Source organism: Salvelinus alpinus, chromosome 17 (genome assembly GCF_045679555.1).
Source record: "Salvelinus alpinus chromosome 17, SLU_Salpinus.1, whole genome shotgun sequence".
NCBI classification, from domain to species: domain Eukaryota; kingdom Metazoa; phylum Chordata; class Actinopteri; order Salmoniformes; family Salmonidae; genus Salvelinus; species Salvelinus alpinus.
In genome coordinates this window covers 46,726,033-46,744,227 of record NC_092102.1, presented here as the reverse complement: position 1 = coordinate 46,744,227, position 18,195 = coordinate 46,726,033, and the positions used below count along the sequence as shown (strand labels likewise).

Below are 18,195 nucleotides of genomic sequence, written 5' to 3'. Positions count from 1 at the left end.
ATCACACAGTATTACACCATCACACAGTATTACACCATCACACAGTATTACACCATCACATAGTATTACACCATCAGACAGTATTACACCATCACATAGTATTACACAATCAGACTATATTATACCATCACACAGTATTACACAATCATACAGTGTTACACCATCACACAGTAGTACACCATCATACAGTATTACACCATCACACAGTATTACATCATCACACAGTATTACACCATCATCCAGTATTACACCATCACACAGTAGTACACCATCACACAGTATTACATCATCACACAGTATTACACCATCATCCAGTATTACACCATCACACAGTATTACACCATCACACCGTATTACACCATCACACAGTATTACACCATCACACCGTATTACACCATCACACAGTGTTACACCATTAGACACTATTACACCATCATACAGTATTACACCATCACACAGTAGTACACCATCAGACAGTGTTACACCATCAGACAGTATTACACCATCACACAGTATTACACCATCACCCAGTGTTACACCATCAGACACTATTACACCATCACACCGTATTACACCATCACCCAGTGTTACACCATCAGACACTATTACACCATCATACAGTAGTACACCATCAGACAGTGTTACACCATCACACAGTAGTACACCATCACACAGTATTACACCATCACACAGTAGTACACCATCACACAGTATTACACCATCACACAGTATTACACCATCACACAGTATTACACCATCACACCGTATTACACCATCTCACAGTATTTTTGAGCACCACAGGACACCTAACTGTGTTGTTACAGCTGCAGCATCTCTTGCTCTCATGTGCTTTTCAATCCCTCCTGGTTCTCAGTTTATATAGTTGAATTAGAACTCCCTGGAAAACACTGGCCAATTGTTCTTAAGGACTATGGTTCATTAAATAAAATGAAATGAAAGTCAATCTGGCGACTTTAGTGTTTTTTTGCCCCTCATGTACGTACGTACAGGCAAGTGTTCCTGCTAGTGTCGCGTAACGACACCAATAGAGAGTGGACTTTTTCAGACAGGCCAGAGCAGCTGTGGAGTTGTAGGATCCAGTTAGTCATTACAACACTGTCATTATTGATCTGCGCTAATCAAACGCTATGTTTAACTGCTGCGTAGTGTCTTCAAGAGAGGAGGGGAGAGGAGAGAAGAGTAGAGGAGGGGAGAGTAGAGGAGAGGACAGGTGAGGAAAGGAGGGGAGAGGAAAGGAAAGGAGAGGAGAGGAAAGGTGAGGAAAGTAGGGGAGAGGAGAGGAGAGGAGAGGAGAGGAGAGGAGAGGAGAGATGAGGAGAGGAGAGGAGAGGAGAGGAGAGGAGAGGAGAGGAGAGGAGAGGAGAGGAGAGGAAAGGAAAGGAGAGGAGAGGAAAGGTGAGGAAAGTAGGGGAGAGGAGAGGAGAGGAGAGGAGAGGAGAGGAGAGGAGAGGAACATCTGGCTGCTTTCTTACTAACTGCATAAAAGTTTTTGATTATTTTTTCACAAACCAACTCTCTCCATATCTCTCTTTCTCTCCGTACTCTCTCCCTCTTTCTCTTTCTCTCTCTCCTTCCTTCTCCCTCTCTCTCTCTCGCTCTCTTGCTCTCTCCCACTCTGCCCATCTCTTCCCTCGCCCTCTCCCCTTCTCTCTCCCCCTTCCCTCTCCCTCTGTTCTCTTCTAGTTTGGGAGAACGGAGGTGATTGACAACACTCTGGATCCAGACTTTGTCAGGAAGTACATCTTGGACTACTTCTTTGAAGAGAAGCAGAATCTACGCTTTGACGTGTGAGTAGTTTTTCTCTTCGATTTGGTCTATGAGGATTCACCAGGCAGGGAGACAGGGAGGGTGTGTAAGTTTCACATGTGATGTGCTAATTTTCCTAAACAACCTTTCCTTTCCATCCTCCTATTTCTCTCTTGCTTTCTCTCTTTTTTCTTTTTCCTCTCTCTCTCTCTCTCTCTCTTTCACTCGTTCGCGATCTCTCCCACTTCACTCCCCTCCTCCTACTCTTTCCTGCTTCTCTTTACTTACCTCCCCCCGCTTGTCTTCTCTTCCTCTTCTCTCCCCCTCCCCTTCCATATCCCCCCCCCCTGTCTGGATAGTCTTGTGTTGGGAGTAGGAGGGAGATAGATGGGTATAAAAGGATGTTCAATATTTCATGTAGGTTTAACCTCATTCTTCACACTTTAAAGCACATGTCTGAAGCCGAGAGAGTCCCATTTGTGTCCCATAGGTATCACACAGCCCCCACCCTTTATCCTCCTCTTCTTTGTTCTCTTCCTCCCTCTTTATCCTCCTCCATCCAACCTACTATACCATCCTCCCTCCTCTTCTCTCCCCCCTCTATCCATCCTCCCACCCTGTCCTCCCTCCCTCCCCCTCCTCCTCCACCTCCTCCTCCTCCTCATCCTCATCCTCATCCTCATCCTCCTCCCCCTCCATCCTCCATCCTCCTTCTCCTCCTCATCCTCCTCCTCATCCTCATCCTCCTCCTATCTCCTCCTCCATCCTCATCCTCCTCCTACCTCCTCTTGCCTCCTCCTCGTCCCCCTCCTCCTCTTCCTCCTCCCCATCCTCCCATCTCCTACTCTTACATCCTCCTCCTCCCCCTCCTCCCTCTCCCTCTATCCTCATCCTCCTCCTCCCTCCTACTCCTCCTTCCTCCACCTCCTCCTCTTCCTCCCTCCTTCTCCTCCATTGTCCTACTCCTTTCCCCTCCATTGTCCTCCTCCTCTTCCTCCTCCATCCTCCTCCTCCTCCCAGTCTCTTGAAAGACCCAATCAGAGTGCAGAGCAGAGAGGTGACACTTCATTCAGAGGCTTTGAAAACGGAGACAAGATAATTTCCTTATTCCCTCAATAGCCTCTGCCTAATATTTGTCACGCCCTTACCTTAGAGATCCTTTTTATGTCTCTATTTTGGTTTGGTCAGGGCGTGAGTTGGGGTGGGCATTCTATGTTTTGTGTTTCTATGATTTTCTATTACTATGTTTTGGCCAAGTATGGTTCTCAATCAGGGACAGCTGTCTATCGTTGTCTCTGATTGGGAACCATACTTAGGTAGCCTTTTTTCCCCACCTGTCTTGGTGGGAAGTTGACTTTTGTTTAGGGCACATAGCCTTTATGTTTATGAATAGAGAGCACGGTTTGTTTTTGTCGTGTTTATTGTTTTGTTCGGCATCATTTTGTTTAATAAAAGGAAAGTGTACGCTCACCACGCTGCACCTTGGTCGTCTTCTGTTAACGGCCGTGACAATATTATTGTTTGTCTTTCTACAGTGAGTTGACAGAAGCCCTCATGAAATTAATTTTACAGTACATTTCCAGTCATCAGCAAGAGAAAACACTGCCTAATTTGTACTACTTTGAATAGAGAGCAGCCCACATGGACTTGATGATTCAGTACAGTAAATATCCAGGCTCTGCTGCACCTCTCAAGAGGTTTAATAACTTCACGTGGGCCCTTTTCATTTAACTCCTTGGTGGGAGACTAAGGAGAGGTGCTACACCTACATGTTAATTAGTCTAAGACATTTACATTTCTCTTTTATATACCTCTGTCAGCGGGACAGCCTCCTCCTCTCCTCCATCTACCTCCTCCCTCCCCTCCCCCTCCTCCTCCGGTAAATGTTTTTTTATTTTAGGTGGCTGGTGGCCCCTATGCCTTCTGTCTGTTCAAATGTCATTGTATCATTGTTCCACTGTAGACTAGCCTACACGCCATCAGGAATGATATCAAACCACTGTGTGTCTATGTGTTAATGTTCAAACGCCAGTCAGTCACCACTTGAATCTGACTTTCTTTGTGATTTCAGATATGACATTGATTCCAAGAGTCCAGATCTGGCAAAGCATGTAAGTGAAAAAGCTATCACTCTGTGCCAGTGCCTCATTGTTGTTTGACTTTTTTCTTTGCCATCATCCTCTATTCTCCATGAATGGAAACTTTTATTTTGAAATGGAAACTTTTATTTTGAAATGCATGCCATTCCCTATTTTGGTTTTATGATAATCAAAATCCATGTCATCCCAAAGCTCACATATACTGTTGGATGGAAATAGTATATAATAGTGCCTCACTAACCAACGTTTCACGATATGGCCTTGCTGTCTGTCCACGCACCGTTACCTTTTTATAATACAGATAGCATATTACATTATGTATTGATATTGTGTAGCTTTCATAATAATACATTTAGCACATAGACAAGTTGGTTGTTTAGCAACAAAACCGGGTCAAAACAGACGGGGTTGGCTTAGATTTTTGACAACATGTGAACTTTATTTAGTCTCCAATGTTTATTGAAAACATAAATACATTTGTAAAATGAGCACTCGTTGTCTCTCAAATACATTGTGACAGGTAATGGTTGGCTAAGGTAGTTATTTTTTGTTGTTGTCTTATTAGCATTGATGTGACATCAGTCAAAACACCTCAAAACAAGACATAGTATCAAGAACCAGATGAAACAAGCTTAAACTAGTCACTTACGATTCCCCACATGCCAGTTTCTTGTCATTTTTGGTAGCTATCTGGCCATCCAGAACCATGGCAGTTTCTTGTCATTGTTGGTAGCTATCTGGCCATCCAGAACCATGGCAGTTTCTTGTCATTGTTGGTAGCTATCTGGCCATCCAGAACCATGGCAGTTTCTTGTCATTGTTGGTAGCTATCTGGCCATCCAGAACCATGGCAGTTTCTTGTCATTGTTGGTAGCCATCTGGCCATCCAGAACCATGGCAGTTTCTTGTCATTGTTGGTAGCTATCTGGCCATCCAGAACCATGGCAGTTTCTTGTCATTGTTGGTAGCCATCTGGCCATCCAGAACCATGGCAGTTTCTTGTCATTTTTGGTAGCTATCTGGCCATCCAGAACCATGGCAGTTTCTTGTCATTGTTGGTAGCTACCTGGCCATCCAGAACCATGGCAGTTTCTTGTCATTGTTGGTAGCTATCTGGCCATCCAGAACCATGGCAGTTTCTTGTCATTGTTGGCAGCTATCTGGCCATCCAGAACCATGGCAGTTTCTTGTCATTGTTGGTAGCCATCTGGCCATCCAGAACCATGGCAGTTTCTTGTCATTGTTGGCAGCTATCTGGCCATCCAGAACCATGGCAGTTTCTTGTCATTGTTGGTAGCCATCTGGCCATCCAGAACCATGGCAGTTTCTTGTCATTGTTGGTAGCCATCTGGCCATTCAGAACCATGGCAGTTTCTTGTCATTGTTGGTAGCCATCTGGCCATCCAGAACCATGTGCTCACAGACTTCTGCCCCATTGAAGCGTGAGCATCCTTCTCCTTGACGTTATCAGCTAATCCGTCTATATCGTGTGACCTACATTTTTTATATGAACTGAAGGTTGCTTTTTCGTTGTCATACCATTATCAAAACTTGTGAAACCCATTTTCTTAAATTCTAGGCATGATTTATTGTACTTCAATGGTATTAGCAATGTACTCACATGTATAAAGGTATAATGATGAATGAATACTAGCATATTGTTTTGCAGTGAAAGCTTTGAAAAGCAACGCATTAGTCACACATACACAATGATAATATATCTGCAGTCAACGGTTTGCGTAATACCAGAAAATTCTTCATTATTTCTTCATTTGCCATGTTTAAATTTGATTGTTTTGTACTCAATTTTGTGTTACTAACTGTCGTCTTACATAAAACCCAGTTCCCTCTATCTCTCTCCCTTTCTCCCCCTTTCTCTCCTGTTCTATCCCCCTTTCTCCCCCCTTTTCTTCCTTTCTCACCCTTTCTCCCCTGTTCTATCCCCCTTTCTCCCCCCTTTTCTTCCTTTCTCCCCCGTTCTATCCCCCTTTCTCCCCCCTTTTCTCCCTATCTCCCCCGTTCTCCCCCTTTTTCTTTTCTTCTTTCCCGCTCTGTGTTTTCTCTTGTTTTGATGACGGTCTTGTATGGTATTTGAGTCTTGTGCCTTCTCTTACATGATATGCTCTGTGGTTGTTATTGTTGTGGTTGTTGTTGTTGTTGTTGTCTATGCTGCCGCCTGGTGTACCCCTCCTCCTCCTCCTGTTCTCCCTCTTCCTTCTCCTTCTCCCTGGAAGCCCTCCGACATTGACGTACGTGTTTGACTCCTCCAACCAAACTTTATCTCTCTTCAATGTTTTATAACATACTGCTTATAACATGCTTATAACACTCTGCATATAACACACTGCTTATAACACGCTGCTTAGCTCCTCACCAGCTGTCCTTGTTTTCACCCTGTATCCCCAATCTTTCCCCTCTGTCTTCCCATGAACAACGAACTCTCCACTCCTCCCTCCGTCCCTACATTCCTCCCCCCCCCCCCCCATCAGGACTTCTTGGGGCAGGTGTTCTGTACCTTGGGAGAGATCGTAGGATCACCTGCCAGTCGACTGGAGAAACCTCTGGGGTGAGTAGAGGCGGGCGGGATTGATTGGTTGAAGCTGTGTGACCCTGGGGTGAGTAGTGGTGGTCATAAACTGAGACTCTATGATGTCACCATGAGCAGCAGGATGATGTTTCCATGAGTAGCAGGATGATGTCTCCATGAGCAGCAGGATGATGTCACCATGAGCAGCAGGATGATGTTACCATGAGTAGCAGGATGATATTACCATGAGCAGCAGGATGATGTTACCATGAGTAGCAGGATGATATTACCATGAGCAGCAGGATGATGTTACCATGAGTAGCAGGATGATATTACCATGAGCAGCAGGATGATGTTACCATGAGTAGCAGGATGATGTTACCATGAGCAGCAGGATGATGTTACCATGAGTAGCAGGATGATATTACCATGAGCAGCAGGATGATGTTACCATGAGTAGCAGGATGATATTACCATGAGCAGCAGGATGATGTTACCATGAGTAGCAGGATGATATTACCATGAGCAGCAGGATGATGTTACCATGAGTAGCAGGATGATATTACCATGAGCAGCAGGATGATGTCACCATGAGCAGCAGGATGATGTCACCATGAGCAGCAGGATGGGGTCACCATGAACAGCAGGATGATGTCACCATGAGCAGCAGGATGATGTCTCCATGAGCAGCAGGATGATGTCACCATGAGCAGCAGGATGATGTCACCATGAGCAGCAGGATGATGTCACCATGAGCAGCAGGATGATGTCATCATAAGCAGCAGGATGATGTTACCATGAGCAGCAGGATGATGTCACCATGAACAGCAGGATGATGTCACCATGAGCAGCAGGATGATGTCATCATAAGCAGCAGGATGATGTTACCATGAGCAGCAGGATGATGTCACCATGAACAGCAGGATGATGTCACCATGAGCAGCAGGATGGTGTCACCATGAACAACAGGATGATGTCACCATGAGCAGCAGGATGATGTCACCATGAGCAGCAGGATGATGTCACCATGAGCAGCAGGGTGATGTCACCATGAGCAGCAGGATGATGTAGCCTCGCACTTTAACAGTCTTAGTTGTTGCAGCAATTGGCCCGATATTGCTGTTCATTTTGTGCATCACTGACTCTATACCTTTAACTAATCCCTGGTTCTGTTCTAATATCCAGACTAGCAAACCACTTAGTATTAAAGCCCGGTTCAGATACATGAGACGAGATGAGACGGTTTTATGTCATTTTAGATCAAAGTTTGTTTGATCTGAACAGTTTTAGAAGTTTCAGAACTCTTGTGTGATGCAGCGGTCTAAGGCACTGTATCACAACCGGACGTGATTGGGAGTCCCATAGGGTGGCGCACAATTGGCCCAGCCTCGTCCGGGTTTAGCCGGTGTAGCCCGTCATTATAAATATTCATTTGTTCTTAACTTTCTTGCCTAGTTAAATAAAGGTTAAATATATATATATTTTTTTTTTGTTGCTGCAGCTTGCTAGCCTATGTTGCTGATGTTTCTCTGACAAGTCACACGGTGTGTCCTGTTTCTGGTGCACATATTCCGTGATATATCTTTGCTAAAACAACTTTGTATCAAAGTTTCATCACTTCATTGTAAAGCGGCACCGTTGCCGTAGAAACGGTATTGACTGCACATCTCCTCTGTTTGATCTGTGGCCTGATCTTCAGTCAGCTGTTTTACAACTCAACATTCTTAAACTGTCTAGTTTTGTCTTGTCGTGTCGGGCTAATGTATCTGAACTGGGCTTTAGAATGAAGCACTGACTACATCCTGTACAGTGAGCTCTAAAAGTATTGGTGACATATTGTTTTGTCGTTTTGGCTCTGTACTCTAGCACTTTGAAATGGTACAATGATGAGGAGGTTAAAGTGCAGCCTGTCAGCTGTAATTTGAGGGTATTTAAATCCATATAGGTTGAACCGTTTAGGAATTACAGCACGTTTTGGACATAGTCCCCCCCTCCATTTTAGATGCACCAAATTCATACCTCCAAGACGTGCTAACCTCTCACCATTACAATAACAGGGGAGGTTAGCATTTTATATCATACCTCCAAGACGTGCTAACCTCTCACCATTACAATAACAGGGGAGGTTAGCATTTTATATCATACCTCCAAGACATGCTAATCTCTCACCATTACCAATAACAGGGGAGGTTAGCATTTTATATCATACCTCCAAGACATGCTAACCTCTCACCATTACAATAACAGGGGAGGTTAGCATTTTATATCATACCTCCAAGACGTGCTAACCTCTCACCATTACAATAACAGGGGAGGTTAGCATTTTATATCATACCTCCAAGACATGCTAATCTCTCACCATTACCAATAACAGGGGAGGTTAGCATTTTATATCATACCTCCAAGACATGCTAACCTCTCACCATTACAATAACAGGGGAGGTTAGCATTTTATATCATACCTCCAAGACATGCTAACCTCTCACCATTACAATAACAGGGGAGGTTAGCATTTTATATCATACCTCCAAGACGTGCTAACCTCTCACCATTACAATAACAGGGAGGTTAGCATTTTGGAGCAGGGTATGATATTTATGCTTCTGTAACTTTCTCACAATTCATTCAGGATTATCCGTAATCATGGTAGCATCCACATTAATGTAGAAGTGTTCAGAAACATATTCTGTTCTTATTTATAATAAAAGTGACTCCAAAATGACACAATACATTATTTACCATTCATTTCTATCGGGCTCAAAATAATCTGAAACAACCAAAACAAACAAATACATCCAACAAGTTTGTAGTCACAAGCTTGATGTAATCATTGCGTGCTATGAATATGGGACCAAATACTTACATTTGTACTACTTTAATACACAATAATTTTCGTCCCATAATGTGAATGAAAATACCCACAATTTTAAGCTGACAGTCTGCACTTTAACCTCATAGTCATTGTATAATTTCAAATCTAAAGTGCTCTAGTACAGAGCCAAAACAACTAAACATTTGTCACTGACCCAATACTGTTAGAGCTCACTGCATATTAAGAGTACATTCTAACATCGTTGCATTGCTTCACCATCCCAATGGCTGTTAGACAAAATAGTTCCCAAACAAATAGTTCCCTAATCACTTGGACCAATCAACAGATGGCACACGAGTCAAACGACCTCACTCCGCCTCAAGAGTTGAACTATGTTCCGTCATGTAGCCAAATTGTACTTGTACCAGTTGCCATGTGGCTTGACTTTATCCATGTCGCCCACTATATCATGAAAGCACCATTGACTCCGGAGTCATCAAACAGGCCTCTTTATATTTTCGTGTGCATTGGAACGTAACACAGCCAGCCAGCGCTTCTCATTGGCTTCCATGTGTTCTAGGGCTGTGTAACAAATAGCACTCTATTCCCAATATAGTACACTACTTTTGACCAGAGACCTATGGGAGCCCTACGGGCAATGGTAAAAAAAGAAGTGTGCACTATAAACGGAATAGGATGCCATTTGGGACAAAGCCCTAGGCTGTGTGATGACGATAAATATGTCTGTCATCTATAGCCATCTGTGGAGTACTTAAACTGTTCAGATAACAATGGGGTGAGATGATGGCACTGGTAATTGAACAGGACTCGGGGCTTCCTCTAACACTGTTACTGTCATTAAGGGAGCAATCTGTATAGTCTCCCTCATATAGACTCACTCTGTCATGTAGAGTTTCCCTTGTATAGACTCACTCTGTCATGTAGAGTTTCCCTCGTATAGACTCACTCTGTCATGTAGAGTTTCCTTCATATAGACTCACTCTGTCATGTAGAGTCTCCCTCGTATAGACTCACTCTGTCATGTAGAGTCTCCTTCATATAGACTCACTCTGTCATGTAGAGTCTCCCTCGTATAGACTCACTCTGTCATGTAGAGTCTCCTTCATATATACTCACTCTGTCATGTAGAGTCTCACTCGTATAGACTCACTCTGTCATGTAGAGTCTCAAACTTATAGACTCACTCTGTCATGTAGAGTCTCCCTCATATAGACTCACTCTGTCATGTAGAGACTCCCTCTTTAAACTCACTCTGTCATGTAGAGTCTTCCTCATGTAGACTCACTCTGTCATGTAGAGTCTCCTTCTTATAGACTCACTCTGTCATGTAGAGTTTCCCTCGTATAGACTCACTCTGTCATGTAGAGTCTACCTCTTTAAACTCTCTCTGTCGTGTAGAGTCTCCCTCATGTAGACTCATTCTGTCATGTAGAGTCTCCTTCTTATAGACTCACTCTGTCATGTAGAGTCTCCCTCGTATAGACTCTCTCTGTCATGTAGAGTCTCCCTCTTATAGACTCACCCTGTCATGTAGAGTTTCCCTCGTATATTCTCACTCTGTCATGTAGAGTCTCCCTCTTTAAACTCACTCTGTCATGTAGAGTCTCCCTCATGTAGACTCACTCTGTCATGTAGAGTCTCCTTCTTATAGTCTCACTCTATCATGTAGAGTCTCCCTCATATAGACTCACTCTGTCATGTAGAGTCTCCCTCTTATAGACTCACCCTGTCATGTAGAGTCTCCCTCTTATAGACTCACTCTGTCATCTAGAGTCTCCCTCGTAAAGACTCGCTCTGTCATGTAGAGTCTCCATCTTAAAGTCTCACTCTGTCATGTAGAGTTTCCCTCGTATATTCTCACTCTGTCATGTAGAGTCTCCCTCTTTAAACTCACTCTGTCATGTAGAGTCTCCCTCATGTAGACTCACTCTGTCATGTAGAGTCTCTTTCTTATAGTCTCACTCTATCATGTAGAGTCTCCCTCATATAGACTCACTCTGTCATGTAGAGTCTCCCTCTTATAGACTCACCCTGTCATGTAGATTCTCCCTCTTATAGACTCACTCTGTCATCTAGAGTCTCCCTCGTAAAGACTCGCTCTGTCATGTAGAGTCTCCTTCTTAAAGTCTCACTCTATCATGTAGAGTCTCCCTCATATAGACTCACTCTGTCATGTAGAGTCTCCCTCTTATAGACTCACCCTGTCATGTAGAGTCTCCCGCTTATAAACTCACTCTGTCATGTAGAGTCTCTCTCGTAAAGACTCGCTCTGTCATGTATTCTCCCTCAAATAGTCTCAATCTCTCATATAAAGTCTCCCTCAAATAGACTCACTTTGTCATGTATAGTCTCCCTTGTACAGACTCACTCTGTCAGGGAGAGTCTCCGTCTTATAGACTCACTCTGTCATGTAAAGTGGCTTGATGCCGACATGAGAGACAGACACCCTCTTGTCTTAGACACCATTAACTCACACACACACACACACACACACACACACACACACACACACACACACACACACACACACACACACACACACACACACACACACACACACACACACACACACACACACGCACACGCACACGCACACGCACACTCACACACTGCATAAACTTAGTGGTTGGAAGACACCCTATCTTAGACACACCACCAGCACCGTGAACACCTCCCTCAGCACCTCCCTCAAACGGACACAAATGTTTGACATTGTGTGTGTCTGTGTCTGTGTCTGTGTCTGTGTGTGTGTGTGTGTGTGTGTGTGTGTGTGTGTGTGTGTGTGTGTGTGTGTGTGTGTGTGTGTGTGTGTGTGTGTGTGTGTGTGTGTGTGTGTGTGTGTGTGTGTGTGTGTGTGTGTGTGTGTGTGTGTGTGTGTGTGTGAGTGTGGCTGGACAGTATAATAGTGGATTAACGTGTGTTGCCCTTCTGTTGAGAATAAGAGGATCAAGACATTTTGTTAACATGCTGTAAACTATGCTGTGAACTTGGCTTCATGACTCGCCTTAGAGACAGTGGGGACACAGAGAATACAGAGAAAGAGAAAGAAGAAGAGAGGAAGAGAGGGAGAGAGGGAGAGAGGGAGAGAGGAGTTGGCAGAGTGCCCAAAACAGATGGGAGGAACACTCCGAAGTTTCACTGTTTTCTGTGAACCTGAAACTAGGTGGACAGGAGTCATAGTAGTGGTGGGATGCCAGACACAGCTAACAGGATGACAGGAGACATAGTAGTATGAGAGGTATAACTTTAGCTTGTTTCATGTCCCTGGGAAAGGTGCCTTGTTCAAGAGAGAGATTACCGATATGCGTAATACAATTTGCTCAGCAGAATCTACCTTGCAGGAATATTATCCAGGCCTGTGGCTTTGGAACATTTAAGCTCTGCCAGCATACGGACTATTTTGGCTGTTGCTACCTTTGCAAAAGAAAAAGAGTTTGGCTGAACCCCTAACTCTACATAATACAACTTGACTTGGTTGCTTCCATGCAAACCAGAACTGGTGGGCAGCTTGCTAGACATGGTAGTGGTGGGATGCCAGACACAGCTAACAGGATGACAGGAGACATAATAGTGGTGGGATGCTAGACACAGCTAACAGGATGACAGGAGACATAGTAGTGGTGGGATGCCAGACACAGCTAATATGATGACAGGAGACATAATAGTGGTGAGATGCCAGACACAGCTAATAGGATGACAGGAGACATGGTAGTGGTGTGATGCCAGACACAGCTATTAGGATGACAGGAGACATAGGAGTGGTGGGATGCCAGACATAGTAGTGGTGGGATGCCAGACACAGCTATTAGGATGACAGGAGACATAGGAGTGGTGGGATGCCAGACATAGTAGTGGTGGGATGCCAGACACAGCTAATAGGATGACAGGAGTCATAGTAGTGGTGGGATGCCAAACACAGCTATTAGGATGACAGGAGACATAGGAGTGGTGGGATGCCAGACATAGTAGTGGTGGGATGCCAGACACAGCTAATAGGATGACAGGAGACATAGGAGTGGTGGGATGCCAGACATAGTAGTGGTGGGATGCCAGACACAGCTAACAGGATGACAGGAGACATAGTAGTGGTGGGATGCCAGACACAGCTAATAGGATGACAGGAGACATGGGAGTGGTGTGATGCCAGACATAGTAGTGGTGGGATGCCAGACACAGCTAACAGGATGACAGGAGACAGAGTAGTGGTGGGATGCCAGACACAGCTAACAGGATGACAGGAGACATAGTAGTGGTGGGATGCCAGACACAGCTAACAGGATGACAGGAGACAGAGTAGTGGTTGGATGCCAGACACAGCTAATAGGATGACAGGAGACATAGTAGTGGTGGGATGCCAGACACAGCTAACAGGATGACAGGAATGTAAACTCAGCAAAAAAATCACTGTCAACTGCGTTTATTTTCAGCAAACGCATGTGTGAATATTTGTATGAACATAACAAGATTCAATAACTGAGACATAAACTGAACAAGTTCCACAGACATGTGAGTAACAGAAATGGAATAATGTGTCCCTGAACAAAGGGGGGGTCAAAATCAAAAGTAACAGTCAGTATCTGGTGTGGCCACCAGCTGCATTAAGTACTGCGGTGCATTTCCTCCTCATGGACTGCACCAGATTTGCCAGTTCTTGCTGTGAGATGTTACCCCACTCTTCCATCAAGGCACCTGCAAGTTCCCAGACATTTCTGGAGGGAATGGCCCTAGCCCTCACCCTCCGATCCAACAGGTCCCAGACGTGCTCAATGGGTTTGAGATCCGGGCTCTTCGCTGGCCATGGCAGAACACTGACATTCCTGTCTAACAGGAAATCACGCACAGAACGAGCAGTATGGCTGATGAGCCTGCAGGAAGGGTACCACATGAGGGAGGAGGATGTCCTCCCTGTAATGCACAGCGTTGAGATTGCCTGCAATGACAACAAGCTCAGTCCGATGATGCTGTGACACACCGCCCCAGACCATGACGGACCCTCCAACTCCAAATCGATCCCGCACCAGAGTACTGGCCTCGGTGTAACGCTCATTCCTTCGACGATAACCGCGAATCCGACCATCACCCCCGGTGAGACGAAACCGTGACTCGTCAGTGAAGAGCACTTTTTGCCAGTCCTGTCTGGTCCTGCGACGGTGGTAAACACACCACTGCTATCCTTCTGTAGGTAAACACACCACTGTTGGCCTCCTGTAGTCTACACTACTGCTATCCTTCTGTAGGTAAACACACCACTGCTGTCCTCCTGTAGGTAAACACACCACTGCTGTCCTCCTGTATGCTACACCACTGCTATCCTTCTGTAGGTAAACACACCACTGCTATCCTTCTGTAGATAAACACACCACTGCTGTCCTCCTGTAGGCTACACCACTGCTGTCCTCCTGTAGGCTACACCACTGCTGTCCTCCTGTAGTCTACACCACTGTTGTCCTCCTGTAGGACAGCAGTGGTGTAGCCTACAGGAGGACAGCAGTGGTGTAGCCTACAGGAGGACAGCAGTGGTGTAGCCTACAGGAGGACAGCAGTGGTGTAGCCTACAGGAGGACAGCAGTGGTGTAGCCTACAGGAGGACAGCAGTGGTGTGTTTATCTACAGAAGGATAGCAGTGGTGTGTTTACCTACAGAAGGATAGCAGTGGTGTGTTTACCTACAGATGGATAGCAGTGGTGTAGCATACAGGAGGACAGCAGTGGTGTATTTACCTACAGAAGGATAGCAGTGGTGTAGCCTACAGGAGGACAGCAGTGGTGTGTTTACCTACAGGAGGACAGCAGTGGTGTGTTTACCTACAGAAGGATAGCAGTAGTGTAGACTACAGGAGGCCAACAGTGGTGTAGCCTACAGGAGGACAGCAGTAGTGTAGCCTACAGGAGGACAGCAGTGGTGTGTTTACCTACAGAAGGATAGCAGTGGTGTGTTTACCTACAGATGGATAGCAGTGGTGTAGCATACAGGAGGACAGCAGTGGTGTGTTTACCTACAGAAGGATAGCAGTGGTGTAGCCTACAGGAGGACAGCAGTGGTGTAGCCTACAGGAGGACAGCAGTGGTGTGTTTACCTACAGAAGGATAGCAGTGGTGTGTTTAACTACAGAAGGACAGCAGTGGTGTAGCATACAGGAGGACAGCAGTGGTGTGTTTATCTACAGGAGGACAGCAGGGGTGTATCCTACAGAAGGATAGCAGTGGTGTATCCTACAGGAGGACAGCAGTGGTGTAGACTACAGGAGGACAACAGTGTTGTAGCCTACTTGAGGACAGCAGTGGTGTAGCCTACAGGAGGACAGCAGTGTTGTAGCCTACAGGAGGACAGCAGTGGTGTATCCTACAGGAGGACAGCAGAGGTGTAGACTACAGGAGGACAACAGTGTTGTAGCCTACTTGAGGACAGCAGTGGTGTAGCCTACAGGAGGACAGCAGTGTTGTAGCCTACAGGAGGACAGCAGTAGTGTAGACTACAGGAGGACAGCAGTAGTGTAGACTACAGGAGTACAGCAGTAGTGTAGACTACAGGAGGACAGTAGTAGTGTAGACTACAGGAGGACAACAGTGGTGTAGCCTACAGGAGGACAACAGTGGTGTAGACTACAGGAGGACAGCAGTGGTGTGTTTATCTACAGAAAGATAGCAGTGGTGTAGACTACAGGAGGACAACAGTGGTGTAGCCTACAGGAGGACAACAGTGGTGTAGCCTACAGGAGGACAGCAGTAGTGTAGCCTACAGGAGGACAACAGTGGTGTAGCCTACAGGAGGACAGCAGTGGTGTGTTTATCTACAGAAAGATAGCAGTGGTGTAGACTACAGGAGGACAACATTGGTGTAGCCTACAGGAGGACAACAGTGGTGTAGCCTACAGGAGGACAGCAGTAGTGTAACCTACAGGAGGACAACAGTGGTGTAGCCTACAGGAGGACAGCAGTGGTGTGTTTACCTACAGAAGGATAGCAGTGGTGTAGACTACAGGAGGACAGCAGTGGTGTAGCGTACAGGAGGACAACAATGGTTTAGCCTCCAGGAGGACAGCAGTGGTGTAGACTACAGGAGGACAGCAGTGGTGTAGACTACAGGAGGACAGCAGTGGTGTAGACTACAGAAGGACAGCAGTGGTGTAGACTACAGGAGGACAGCAGTGGTGTAGACTACAGGAGGACAGCAGTGGGGGAAACTACAGAAAGACAGCAGTTGTATAGCCTACAGGAGGACAGCAGTGGTATAGCCTACAGGAGGACAGCAGTGGTGTAGACTGCAGGTGGAGAGCAGTGGTGTAGACTACAGGAGGACAGCAGTGGTGTAGACTACAGGAGGACAGCAGTGGTGTAGACTACAGGAGGACAGCAGTGGTGTAGACTACAGGAGGACAGCAGTGGTGTAGCCTACAGGAGGACAGCAGTGGTGTGGTCTACAGGAGGACAGCAGTGGTATAGACTACAGGAGGACAGCAGTGGTGTAGACTACAGGAGGACAGCAGTGGTGTAGCCTACAGGAGGACAGCAGTGGTGTAAACTACAGGAAGATAGTTTGAATCACACTGCTGCTCCCTCATTTAGCTACTTGCACCTTACGTATTGTGCATGGTGTGAATGTGGATGGCTGTTCACAAATGTATATGTGTATTATAACCCCATAGTGGTTCAATTGAAGAAGTTTAAGCTGCCTCTCAATCATTGTTTTTCCAACTAGGGATGTATTCATTAAGGAAACCGTTTAACGTTTATGAACCAAACGGAAGCAAACAGAGCAAAACGAGAGTTTCTATTTGACAAATTCAGGTAGGTCCCTCCCCGTTTCGTTACGTTCGCTTACGTTTAAGAAACGTTTAGCAACAGAATTGGCGTAATCAATATTCCCAAGGGGACAGCCAGCATAAAATGTGCATTTGCAACAGCTGCATTGTGTGGATCCCAGCCTGTATTGAAAAACTATTTCAGTTCCTCCATTCTAGACTACTCCATGGCATTCTACTCCATACTGTCAAAAAAACGGTTTCATTTAAGACCACGAGTGGGGGACTGGCACAACGCAGTTTCTCTGGACCCCCCCCCCCCCCTCCTTCCCTCCCTCCCCCCCGCTAGGTCAGAGTTCCAACTATATTATTCAAATATATTATGTAAGAAAACCTGGGCTGCAGTCATGTTGGTATCTTGTTCAGTTCCAAGTATCTTACTGTTGTGTTAGGCCTGTATTCTTATCTCTCAGGATAAGTGTAGGTCAGGTGAATCAGAGCATTATCCCAAGAGCTCTGAACTGAGTCATGTACGGTACAAGCAGGGAAATTAAGAAAAGGTGGTTGACATGCCCATCCACTCTAGAGAACGCCAGTGTTGGAGCTAAATGAATACAGCAATTGGAGGAATGTGAAGGGGCCGCACACTGAATATTAATAATCAGGGAAACACAGGGAAGAAATGTGTGCTATGATAGTGTACAGCTGCCCCCCCCCCCCCCCCGAATACAGGTAGAGATTTAGAATCATAGCAAAATCCCTCTGCGGATGGGGTTTATACAGTAGGGGAGAGTGGGGTAAGTTAGGCAAAGGGGGTAAGTTGAGCCACCGTTGTTTCTAGGAAACCGTACACAAAATGTATCTTTTGACCAAATATTTAGGAAGAAGTCATAATTGTATGGAGTTTGTGAAGTTAGAAACAACATGGAAAAAGGTGAGAAGATTTTTTCACCAGTCAAATTAATTGATTGTGATAGAGATTTCATAATGCTTGTATCGAAACCAAAGTAGATATTTTTAAGATTGTTCTATACATCAGTCAGGGTCTCTATAAGCTTCATTTTGAGGTCCTAAACCTAGCATGAATGTGCATAACTATAGCTGTGTATCCTAATACAGCCAATATGTTTGCCTTGGGGTAAGCTGAGCCAATGGCCATGAAGTAAGCTGAGCCAATGGTTGAGCCAATGGCAAGTTGAGCAAATTGCAGTGTTTTCTTCCCAGGCGT

At 45.4% G+C, this 18,195-nt stretch overlaps 1 protein-coding gene across 4 annotated transcripts in view; it reads left to right on the top strand.

Moving 5' to 3' along the window:
* Positions 1-18,195, top strand: part of LOC139543057 (copine-5-like) — a 179,204-nt gene that overhangs the window by 59,201 nt on the left and 101,808 nt on the right. For 2 of the 4 annotated variants that reach the window (XM_071349182.1, XM_071349181.1), the window contains exons 4-7: positions 1,705-1,808; positions 3,839-3,878; positions 6,101-6,115; positions 6,356-6,432. In XM_071349182.1, coding sequence (XP_071205283.1) covers positions 1,705-1,808; positions 3,839-3,878; positions 6,101-6,115; positions 6,356-6,432 — 236 coding nt within the window. The remainder of the gene's footprint in view (positions 1-1,704; positions 1,809-3,838; positions 3,879-6,100; positions 6,116-6,355; positions 6,433-18,195) is intronic. The other 2 variants (XM_071349183.1, XM_071349185.1) reach the window with 1 other exon arrangement.